Below are 12,539 nucleotides of genomic sequence, written 5' to 3' on the forward strand. Positions count from 1 at the left end.
ACGTCTGTCGTCATCACGCTCTTGAAGCCCAGCTGGGAAGAGCTTGCGTATTGCGTCATAAGCGCGCGACGCGACGAGGCCGAGGCAGCCAATCACGGAGCGGCGCGGAGTCAAGGCGGCGCTTCTTGACGTCACTACCCGAGCGACGCTTGGTCGAGCCGTCCTTGCCCCGGAAGTTGGGATCCGTCCTGTGAGTTAGGGAGAAAAGACTAAACCAGGGGATCATGTCTCTACGCTGCGGGGTTGCGGCCCGCAGTTTGGGGCCCCGGGTGAGCGGCGGGGTGAGCAGGGTGCTGGGGTTGGGGGCTAACAGCAAGGTTTAATTCCTTGCCAGGATTTTCTTTTCCATGTAGCTCAGTTTTCATGACACACTCCATGAGGGAGAGTGTGAGATGCATGTTGCTTCTTGAAATGCAAAACAAGATCACCTAAAAAAAATTAATGCAAAAAAATTAATGCACAATTAACTTTGCTTCCTTCCAGGTCTTTCTCTAAAATTAGCTGGGTTTTATTTTTATGTTTGATATCTCTGCTTTTTTCTTAATGCTAATTGTTCCATTTTTTTCTACAAATGTCCCTGACTCAGATTAGGAATATATTTTGTTGTTTGTTTTTTTATTTATTTGGGAGGCCACATATTGCAGTTCTCAGTGCTTAGTACTTGCTCTGTGCTCAGGGAAACTCAGGTTGCCACTATCCTGTCCTTCTAGCCTCAGAATAGATTTAAAGTTAGTATGTAACATAGGTTTGTTTGTTTTTGTTTGGTTTGGTTTGGTTTGTTTTTGTTTTTGGGTCACACCCGGCAGTGCTCGGGGGTTACTCCTGGCTCTAGGCTCAGAAATTGCCCCTGGCAGGCACAAGGGACTATATGGGAACCACCATCCTTCTGCATGAAAGGCAAACGCCTTACCTCCATGCTATCTCTCCGGCCCCTGTATGTGACATATGTTAACCAGTTCTAAAGCTTTCCAGATCTACCAATGAATAGGTAACTTTAGATTTATTTTATTCTCATTGTGTCCTCTTATTCTTGGATTATAAGTACTTGCAGAGTTTGAATGTGTTGATAGTTTTACATACATTTAGAATATGTTCCTTTTAGGCAATAAAGTAGATTAAAAAAAAATGTTTCCGTGACTGGAGCAACACGGCAGCAGGGAGGGTGCTTACCTTGCACATGAACCTGGATTTGATCCTAGGCATTACATAGATTCCCCAAGCCCCATCTGGAGTGATCTCTGAGTTCAGAGACAGGAATAAGCCCTGAGCACTGCTAGGTGTGGCCACAAAACAAAACAACAATTCCAATATAATAATAATAATGAATTGTTTCCTTAGGTATTTAGGAGATATGTATGCATTCCAGTCAAATCAATACGTTCTGTGCCAGATGAGAAAAAGGAATATTTACAGAACGGACCAGATCTTCAAGATTTCTTATCTGGTGACCTTGCAGACAAGAGCACCTGGAATGAATATAAAGGAAACTTGAAACGCCAGAAAGGAGAAAGGTAATTGAAATTAGTAGTTTATCTTAATATCCACTCCTTTATCATATATTACCTTTAGATATAATCAAAGCCTAGAGTGTTTTTTTGTTTGGTTGGTTGGCTTTTGGGACATATGGCAGTTTCTTCTGGCTCTGCACTCAAAAAATTACTCCTGGCAGGCTCAATGGTTCATTTGGGATACCAGAGATCTAACCCAGGTTGACCAAGTATGAGGGAAATAAAGGCCCTACTTGCTCTGCTATTGCTCCAGCCCCTAGAGTGTATTTTTAATCTGGCAGTGCTCAGGACTGCATGGTTCTGTGAATAGAACCAGTAGTGACCATGTACAAGGCAAGAGCCTTAATCCCTGTACTTTTTCTCCAACCACTTTGTCTGCATCTTGATTTGAAGATATGTTAAAAACTTGTTGGGGCTAGATTTCCAATATAACAGGTAGAGCGCTTGCCTTTTCACACAGCTGACCCGGGTTCAATCAATCCCCAGCATCCCATATGGTCCCCTAAGCTCCTCCAAGAATTATCCCTGAATGCACAGTGTGGAGTAAGAACTCAGCAACACTGGGTGTGGCCTCAAAACAACAAAAAATTATTTGGGGGGCTGGAGGAATGGCTCAATGGACTGAATATATGCTTTTCTCAGCATAGTCTCCCAGTACCACCAGGAGAAACTCCCAAACTCAGCTGTGAGCAACCCCTGAGGACCACCAGATTTGGTTCGAAACCAGACAGAACATAAACTTTATATTTTATTAGGGTGATATTTTATTATTTGTTTATTTTTATTAGGGAGATTCTGTGCCTTTGCAAAAAAGTATTTATGATCCTGTGCTTGTTAGACACAATTACTAGTTTTTGTTACTTGGTTAGAGCAGATTCAAATTTGATTCTTTGTTCTTTGACAGTTAATTCAGGATTATGGATAGAGAAAGGAATTGTAAATAGAGCCAAGTAACTTCAAAGCTACGTGATTATTTGGGAACTTACTTGCTAACGAATAGTTGCCTTTGACTTTTCTCAGGTTAAGACTTCCGCCATGGCTAAAGACAGAGATTCCTATTGGGAAAAATTACAATAAACTGAAAAATACACTGCGGAATTTAAATCTCCACACAGTAAGTTGTCAGTTTTTTGTTTGTTTATTTGTTTGGTTTTTGGTTTTTGGGTCACACCTGGCAGTGCTCGGGTTATTCCTGGCTCCAGGCTCAGAAATTGCTCCTGGCAGGCACGGGGGACCATATGCGGCGCCGGGATTCGAACCGATGACCTCCTGCATGAAAGGCAAACGCCTTACCTCCATGCTATCTCTCTGGCCCCAAGTTGTCAGTTTTAAATGTCCCCCTTAACCAAAAATCAGAAACAATCCTACATAGATGTAACTTAAAATTAATGAAAGTAGGGGACAGAATGATAGCACAGCGGGTAGGGCATTTGCCTTGCACACAGCTGACTTGGGTTTGATTCCTGGCATTTCATATGGTCCCCAAAGCCTGCCAGGGCCAATTTATGAACACAGAGCCAAAAGTAATCCTTGAATGCTATCTAGTGTGGCCCAAAAAGCAAAAAAAAATGAAAGCAATTAAGTTTCTGAATCTCTTATTTAACAGCAAACTCTCTCTCTCTCTCTCTCTCTCTCTCTCTCTCTCTCTCTCTCTCTCTCTCTCTCTCTCTCTCTCACACACACACACACACACACACACACACACACACACACACGAACGTGCATTGCATCTGTGTGGCCCTGGGTTTAATAAGTTACCACCCATACCTCTCAGGCTTCCTTCTACTAACTCAGGAGGCAAAATATGTGATGTTGTAAGGAGTATAAATGTTAAGTATGAAATGTCACATACATGCCTCTAGATGTTAAAGAAACATGACTTTCTTTGCACATATGTAAAGGGTATATTTGTATAGTTTGGAGTGTAAAAATGAAATCCTGACAAGTTCAGTTTGGCATTTTCACATTTTGTAAGTGAATGTCTTCATGGTGTATTGTAATGAAGGCCGGCTTCCGTGTTTGCTGCTGGTGGTGCTAAGCCCGATCATTCTGCTCTTGTCCTCCAGGTGTGCGAGGAGGCGCGCTGCCCTAACATTGGCGAGTGTTGGGGAGGTGGCGAGTATGCCACTGCCACAGCTACTATCATGGTAAGGTCGGCGCACAAGGTGTAGTCTGGAAGCAGAAAGGAAATACTTGCCTTTCTCTTAAAGATGGGACTCTGATCAGATTTTCCTTTCCTCATGAGTCTGAGAAATGTGGGGGTCAAAACCATGATAAAATTATCCAGCCTATTATCTCTCACCTTTCTTTGAATAATTCTATTATTGATTCTTCCATTTCTGTGGACATTGTTTACTGCCTTCAAATGTCATATGTGGTAAGCTAGAGAGAATAGTGTAGCATTTGCATGTGGCCAAGCCAGTTTGATCCCCCACTACATATGGTCCCCCAAGCCTTACCATGAATAATTCCTGAATTCAGTGCCCCGAGTAAGCCCCAAGCACAGCTGGTTTGGGGCCCAAAACAACAAAAACAGATGTCACTTCTGCTAAGTATGGTGGTTGGAACTGTTATGGCTGATTGCTTGATCTGCCCATGCTCTTTATTTTTCTCTCTTGGTTGATGGGATTCAGCTCTCTTAACTGAGCCAATACTGGATGCCAGAGTAGGATCAGGTTTGCTCCTTAGAGCTTGAACTATCAACTTTCCAAGGAGTCATGTGAGCTTAGAAAATGGAAGCACAGAGGTGCCAGCAGGCCCACCATCCACACACCTTCCTGTAGCAGGTTGTGCCTACTCCAATCCTTCTGCTGGCCACATAATTATCCACAGGGGCTTAGAGATCCAGCATCTGTGGCTAATCTAAACTACGCAACTGAAGATTCATACTTGTCTAGGAATGCCTGATAACGTGGTGAGTCATACAGCAGGAAACTATTTATATAAGGAACTGAGGTTTTTAGAAAACTCTCATTCTGGCCAATTGCTTATTCAAGTCATAGAAATTCCATTTTCCAGGGAAGGGATGATTCTGAGTATTTCAAGATGGACAACAATAGTTTCTTCCCCATTGTCCCCTCAGGCCAGATTCCCAGGCAGAGTTCATTGTTTCATTACAGTTGTTTGAGACATAGAGTCCTATTTAATCAGTGCTGGGATTCCCCTCTGACAGTTCAGTGTCCATGGAGGAGAGGAGTATCCCATCCTTACATCACCACAGGACCTTTGGAGGTTTTGAAGACCATGGACTAGAAGAGCTGTCTGCTTGAGTGGACACACACAGCGACTGGCAGTGGCCTGTGACATGACTGTTGTGTTCTGAAGAAATGCGGTGCCCACAGGAAGCAGATGGCTCACTTTGTTTTTGGTTTTGATTTTTGGTTTTTGGACCACAACCGGTGGCACTTAGGGGTTATTCCTGACAGGCTCGGTGGACCACGTGGGATGCCAGGGATTGAACCCGGGTCCGTCCTGGGTTGGCCATGTGCAAGGCAAACACCCTACCACAGTACTATCGCTCTGGCCCCAGACGGCTCACTTTGTATATGTTTGATCTTTCCTGTTTAACAAAGAGCTGTGTTTCTGTTTAACTCCCATGCTTCCAAGCTAAATGTGTTGCTTAAAGCTCCTTAGATTATGTTTGTGGTGACAGAGACCTGTACAGCAGACACCTGAATTCCTGTCTCTAGTGCCAGTATTATCGATATTTATTAATCACTTTATTTAAACACCATGGTTAAAAGTTGTTTATGATTGCATTTCATTTATATATTTATATAATGTATAACAACGTTCACCAGTGTACATTTTCTGCCACCAGTGTCCCCAATTTCCCTCCTGTACTGCCCCCCTGTCTGCCTCTAGGGCAGACATATTACTTCTCTCTCTTTTTCTTTTCCCCCCTTTTTTTTTTAATTGGGGGGGGGGGTGTTGAGTACACCCAGCAGCACTCAGGGGTTACTCCTAGCTCTACGCTCAGAAATTGATCCTGGAAGGCTCGAGGGACCATACGGGATGCCAGGATTCAAACCACTGTCCTTCTGCATGCAAGGCAAACACCCTACCTCCATACTATCTCTCTGGCCCCTCTTTTTTTCCTTCTTAGACTCTAGTTTGTAATACTCTTACTGAAGGGGTATTACACATATCACTTTATCTCCTTTCAGCACCTAGTTCTTGTCTAGACTGATCATTTCCAGCTATTATTTCATAATGGTTCCTTTTCTGTTCTAACTACACTCCCACAATTGTGGCAAGCTTCCTACCATGGACTGGTCCTCCTGGCCCTCATCTCCATTATCTCTGGATATTATTAGAATACCTCTTTTTTAAAAATATATCCCATAAATGAATGAGATTATTCTTTTTTCTTTTCGCGAATGAGATTATTCTATATCTATCTCTCTCCCTCTGACTCATTTCACTCAGCAAAATACTCTCCATATCCATCCATGTATAAGAAAATTTCTTAACTTCATTTTTCCTAATAGATGCATAGTATTCCATTGTGTAGATGTGCCATAGTTTCTTTATCCACTCATCTGTTCTCAGGTGTTCGGGTTATTTTCAGATTCTGGCTATTGTGAATAGCAGTGTCAGATCATCCTTAAATGCCCCATGTACATTTCTTCTTCATCCTGCCCTCCACCATTTTTTCCCTTCCTTAGATTTGTGCTAGATTTGGGTCCTTAGCAATGCTCAGGGGAAAATATGGTGCTGAAAATCACACCAGGGTTGGCCACATGCAAGGCAAGTGCCTTCACACCCATCCTTTCTCTCTTCAACCATACCTGGATAAATCTTTATGAAAGGAGGCAGATGGCCAAGCCATTTTAATTCCTGGTAATAAATGTATGAAAGCAACACAGATAGATAGACACTTACTGGCAGGTTGAGGATATAAATAAAGACCCTTTACTAGCATGTGGAATAGAATTTCTTCAGATATCAATCAGTTAAATCTCCCAAACAAATGTAAACTGTGCTGTTTGTGCCCATGTGGGGGTGATATGCAGTCAAATTGGGTATTGCACAGAGTCCCAAAACTCAGAGGGAGAAGAAGAGGCCTGGACCACCCCCAGAGGTGGGACGGGCACAAATTGCTATCTGGGGCAACAACTGTGCATCCATCCACTCCCCAGGCCACCAAGAGCACCCTGGATGAGATGACCAAAGAGGACCATTTCTTTATGGCCTGCTTGGTCACACATAGAGTCTGTGAGGCTGAGCGAGCACATGGACACACAGGGACAGCCACATCACTCAGAGGGGCTTCTGAAGAGGCCGTCTCTGTGCAGAATGGACTCTGACCCCTTGCAGACTCGGGAAAATGAGGAGGAATGTTCTTGGCAAAAGAATAGGAGGGTTTTTTTTTTTGCCTGGGGGTGTTTGGGCCTCATCTGGCTGTGTTCAAGCCATACTCTTTTTTTTTTTTTTTTTTTTTTTTTTGTGGTTTTTGGGTCACACCCGGCAGTGCTCAGGGGTTATTCCTGGCTCCATGCTCAGAAATTGCTCCTGGCAGGCACGGGGGACCATATGGGATGCTGGGATTCGAACCGATGACCTTCTGCATGAAAGGCAAACGCCTTACCTCCATGCTATCTCTCCGGCCCCAAGCCGTACTCTTGGCTCTATACTTGAAAATTACTTCTGGGGCCAGAGAACAAGGAGGTAAGGCATTTGCCTTGCATGCAGAAGGATGGTGGTTCGAATCCCTGCATCACATATGGTCCCCCCATGCCTTCCAGGGGCGATTTCTGAGCATAGAGCCAGGAGTAACCCCTGAGCACTGCTGAGTGTGACACAAAAACAAAAAAAAAAAAAAGAAAAAGAAAATTACTTCTGGAAGTGCTATGAGGACCGTATGTAGTGCTGGGAATCAAACCTAGGTTGGCCACAAGCAGACAAGTGTCCTACACATTGTACTGTTGCTCTGACCCCTCAAAAGTGCATTCTTCAGCATACTTCAGTGTACTTCCATGGTGACGTCTCTGTTGTGTCTGATTCAAACGGCATCTCTGTTTCAGCTGATGGGTGACACGTGTACAAGAGGTTGCAGATTTTGTTCTGTGAAGACGGCAAAGGCACCGCCACCTCTGGATGCCTATGAGCCCTACAACACTGCAGAGGCCATTGCCACTTGGGGTCTGGATTATGTGGTCCTCACATCTGTGGATCGAGACGGTTAGTAGTGCATCAATGCCTCCTTGGAAACTGCTTTTTACTAAGGCACATCATCCTCCTGAGCAGTGGGTTCTTTTGTCTCTAGATCTGCCTGATGGAGGAGCAGAGCACTTTGCAAAGACTGTGTCGTACCTCAAAGAAAGGTACTCATTTTTGCCTTTTCTTGGGCAACAGGAACTTTTCAGGGGAGGGTCCATATAATTTCAGCTCCTGTATGATCTCTACTTCGAGACAGTGCTCATTAACTTATAGGACAAATAAATATAGACTAATATTCCTTATGTTTGTTGGAAATAGCATGTTCTTTTCTCCAACCACACACACACACACACACACACACAATTCAACTATGCAGATGTCTATTTGCAGAGGTCTTAGAGGTCCGGTGATATTTATCCTGGCTAATGAAGCCCCTTCTTCATAATTGAGGAAATTTGGAGAATATTTAAAAGGAGTATAAAGTGCTAGGGAGAGAGACCAAAGGGCTGAAAAGCATGTACTGGAGATCTGGTTCAGTCTCTAGCACTGCTGGGTGTGGTCCAGAACAGAAACTTAAGAAAAAGACTCGGAGATGGGGCCAGAGTGGTGGCACAAGCGGTAGGGTGTCTGCCTTGTGTGTGGCTGACGTAGGACGGACCATGATTCGATCCTCTGGTGTCCCCTATAGTTCTCCAAGCCAGCAGCAATTTCTTTTTTTTTTTTTTTTTTTTTTTGGTTTTTGGGCAACACCCGTTTGAGTCTCAGGGGTTACTCCTGGCTATGCGCTCAGAAATCGCCCCTGGCTTGGGGGGACCATATGGGACGCCGGGGGATCGAACCGCGGTCCTTCCTTGGCTAGCGCTTGCAAGGCAGACACCTTACCTCCAGCGCCACCTACCCGGCCCCCAGCAGCAATTTCTGAGCGCATAGCCAGGAGTAACCCCTGAGCATCACCAGGTGTGGCACAAAAATAAACAAAACAAAAATCAGAGCACATGAGGTGCCAGAGAGATAGCATGGAGGTAGGGCATTTTCCTTGCATGTAGAAGGACGGTGGTTCAAATCCCAGCATCCCATATGGTCCCCAAGCCTGCCAGGAGCGATTTCTGAGTGCAGAGCCAGGATTATCTCCTGAGCAGCACCACCACATGTGACCCAAAAAAAAAAAAAAAAAATCAGAGCACATGCTCTGCAGGAGGCCTGGACTTGATCCCTTGAGCCACAGATGGTCCCCAAGGCACTGCCAGGAGTAGCCCCTGAGCATTGCGAAAAATAAGAAAACATGTTAAGTCATTCTATAGATCTTTAACCAAATCCAGATATCTCAGACACTATATGTTTATCAAGACTAATCCCATCTGTTAATAAGCATAAAAAGGAAGTTGCCTCCTTTTTGAAAAATAAAATGGCAGCTTAGTGACAATTATTTTTCAGTGCCTTCACCAATTTTTTTATTTAAAATTATATTCAGGGGCCAGCGCCATAGCTCAGTGGTAGGGCGTTTGCCTTGCACACGGCTGATCCAAGGTGGACCTCGGTTCAATACCCTGGTGTCCCATATGGTCCCCCAAGCCAGGAGTAACCCCAGAGCGTCACCGGGTATGATCCAAAAACAAGAAAAGGATATACTTAAAATTACATTCAGCATTTAGAGCATGTGCTTTGCATGTGGGAGGCCTGGGCTCAGCACTGTATAGTTCCCTGAGCACCACAAATGACAGCCAGGAATAACCCTTGAGCACTTCAGATTTGGCATTAAAATAAAACAAAAATTACTTGCAGTCTACTGGATTAATTTTATAAGATGCTTATGGGTTTCAGCTTGCAGTGAAAATCAGTAAGTCTTCATTCTGGAGTTACCCACAATCCAGCCTGGGTGCTTCATCTCTCTACTTTATGGGACTCTTTCATAGTTCCTAAATAGAATTACTATATTTTATTTTTTTGATTTTTGGTTTTTGGGTCACACCTGACAGCGCTTAGGGGTTACTCCTGGCTCTATGCTCAGAAATCGCTCCTGGAAGGCTTGGGGACCATATGGGATGCCGGGGACGGGAGCTAGGTCAGCTGTATACAAGGCAAGTGTCTTACTCTCTGTCCTATTGCCATGGGCCAATAACTTCATTTTTGTCAAGATTCTGAAGATTGCTGTGTTGAAGGGTCTGAGAGAGATCAGAGCACAAGGTCTAAAGCTCTTGCCTGTGTACAGTCTATGCTGGTTCAACCCCTGGCACCACATTTGATCTCCTGAACACAGAGCTAGGCATAAGCACTGAGCACAGCTGGGTATGGCCCTGCATCCCCCCAAAATGTTACTGTTGAAGTTGATAATTAATGAGTACTGTTCAGTGATTTGAGCTGTGGTTACATCAGTTCTTTTGTCAATTTGATTCTTGCCTTTTTCTCTCTCTAGGAACCCAAAGATTCTTGTGGAGTGTCTCACCCCTGACTTCCGAGGAGATCTTACAGCAGTAGGGAAAGTTGCTCTGTCAGGATTAGATGTCTATGCACATAATGTAGAAACAGTTCCAGAGTTACAGAGGTGATTATTTATAAGAATAATGTTGGGGAATTAGGAGGGTCAGAATGTGATGTCAGGGGAATATTTGTCAGACTCTTACAAAGTGAAAAACTTTAAAAAAAAAAAAACGGGGAGGGGACCTGGAGCGATAGCATAGCGGTAATGCGTTTGCCTTGCATGCGGTCAGCACAGAACAGACCCCGGTTTGAATCCCAGCATCCCGTATGGTCTCCCGACTCTGCCAGGAGCAATTTCTGAGCACAGAGCCAGGAGTAATTCCTGAGGGTCGCTGGTGTGACCCAAAAATAAAATAAGATAAAATAAGGGGCCGAAGTGGTGGCGCAAGCGGTAAGGCATCTGCCTTGCCTACGCTAGCCTAGGATGGACCGATTCGATTTCCCGGCATCCTATATGGTCCCCCATGCCAGGAGCGATTTCTGAGCCACATAGCCAGGAGTAACCCCTGAGCATCACCAGGTGTGGCCCAAAAACCAAAACAAAAAGAAATGTGTGTATGATGTGCAGTCTATTCAGAAATACTATAGCTATAAATAGCAATCATAACGTTATTAACTCCTATTATAATTTGTATATGTGTATATTTGTATGTTTTAGTATACATACATAATAAGCATCTTTTATTCCACATTTTTTTTTTTTTTTGGTTTTTGGGCCACATCCGGTGATACTCAGGGGTTAACTCCTGGCGATGCACTCAGAAATCGCCCTGGCTTTGGGGGTCCATATGGGATGCTGCGGATCGAACCAAGTTCCATCTTAGCTAGGCGCGTGCAAGGCAAATGCCCTACTTCTGTGCTGTCCCTCCGGGCCCCTAATGAGCATCTTTTGTTTGTTTTGTTTTTGAGTTACACCCGGTGGTGCTCAGGAGTGGCTCCTGGCTCTCCAAAAGTAACTCCTAGTTACTCCAGAAGTTGCTCCGTAGAAGGCTCAGGGGACCATATGGGATGCCGGGAATCAAACCACAGTCAGTCCGGAGTTGGCTGCATGCAAGGCAAACACCCTACTGCAGTACAATCGCTATGGTTCAATGAGTTTCTTTTTTAAAAACTGCAATCATGAGACCGGCGAGGTGGCGCTAGAGGTAAGGTGTCTGCCTTGCAAGCGCTAGCCAAGGAAAGGACCATGGTTCGATACCCCCCCCCACCCGCGCATCCCATATGGTCCACCCAAGCCAGGGGTAGAAGGAGTAACCCCTGAGTATCAAACAGGTGTGGCCCGAAAAATAAAAATAAAAAAAAACTGCAATCATGTTGGGCCAGAGCTATAGTACAATGGGTGCTTGCCTTGCATACAGCTGACCCAGATCTAGTCATTGGCTTCCCATACGGTTTCCCAACCCTGCAAGGAATACTTCCTGAGTGCAGATCCAGGAGTATTAAGCATTGGCCACTGTGACCCAAAACCAAAACATTTTTTTTTGTTTTGTTTTGTTTTTTGGGCCACACCCGGCGGTGCTCAGGGGTTACTCCTGGCTGTCTGCTCAGAAATAGCTCCTGGCAGGCACGGGGGACCATATGGGACACCGGGATTCGAACCAACCACCTTTGGTCCTGGATCAGCTGCTTGCAAGGCAAACGCCGCTGTGCTATCTCTCCGGGCCCACATTTTTTATTTTTTAAAGAATCATGTAGCACAGTGGCTTGCATGCATCTGACCGGTGTTCGATCTTTGATACCACATGTGGTACCCCAAGCCTTGGGCACAGGTTTGAGTTCAGCTGTTCGAGTACAGCTGCATGTAATCCAAAAGCAAAAAAAAAAAAAAAAAATCAATGTTACACGCTGTCTTAGAGGGTCATATGATCCTCTGGTGTTTAATATGAGCAACTCTCAGTCCTTTAGTTCTTGTCACAGCTGTACCACACAGGTTGTGCCCTGTTGAAGCACAACACCCAGCCAGCACTAATCCTGCTGTATCACATGATACTACCACCAGTGTGTGCCAGTGATGGCTTTCACTTAGGAAACAATATTCTTCCCAGAATTATGCTTATTCAACCCCGGAGGTGGCCTTTTGATAACTCCCCAGCAGAGGGCAGCTTAGTCTTTGGAAACGAAATGAGCATAAAAGTTTCAGCCTTTTGAAATGTGGTTTTGGGTTAAACCATTTTTTCTTTGTTCATGAGCGAGATTTATTTTCACTAATTTTCCAGTCTCTTTCAACTATTTCTTAGAGTCACACAACCTCAGCTCATTCTTGTTCCTCAGTAAGGAATTCAACAACAGAATTCCTTGTATTTTAGGGGTTTTATGCCTCAGGTTTGAAATGATGTAAAAGCCTAAGAACAAGACTGTACAGTGAGGCCTCATTTTCTTTTCTGAAGAAGC

General features: G+C 44.4%; 1 protein-coding gene across 3 annotated transcripts in view; it reads left to right on the top strand.

The window, feature by feature from the left end:
- Positions 1–166: 166 nt before the first annotated feature.
- LIAS (lipoic acid synthetase) overlaps positions 167–12,539 on the top strand; it is a 939,974-nt gene continuing 927,601 nt past the window's right edge. Inside the window, exons 1-7 of one of the 3 annotated variants that reach the window (XM_049790161.1) lie at positions 167–269; positions 1,339–1,511; positions 2,529–2,622; positions 3,575–3,655; positions 7,535–7,691; positions 7,777–7,834; positions 10,084–10,258. In XM_049790161.1, the coding sequence (XP_049646118.1) occupies positions 225–269; positions 1,339–1,511; positions 2,529–2,622; positions 3,575–3,655; positions 7,535–7,691; positions 7,777–7,834; positions 10,084–10,216 (741 nt within the window). In that variant the 5' untranslated portion in view covers positions 167–224 and the 3' untranslated portion in view covers positions 10,217–10,258. The remainder of the gene's footprint in view (positions 270–1,338; positions 1,512–2,528; positions 2,623–3,574; positions 3,656–7,534; positions 7,692–7,776; positions 7,835–10,083; positions 10,259–12,539) is intronic. The other 2 variants (XM_049790160.1, XM_049790162.1) reach the window with 2 other exon arrangements.

The sequence above is a fragment of the Suncus etruscus genome, chromosome 16 (genome assembly GCF_024139225.1).
Source record: "Suncus etruscus isolate mSunEtr1 chromosome 16, mSunEtr1.pri.cur, whole genome shotgun sequence".
In the NCBI taxonomy this organism is placed as follows: Eukaryota; Metazoa; Chordata; class Mammalia; order Eulipotyphla; family Soricidae; genus Suncus; species Suncus etruscus.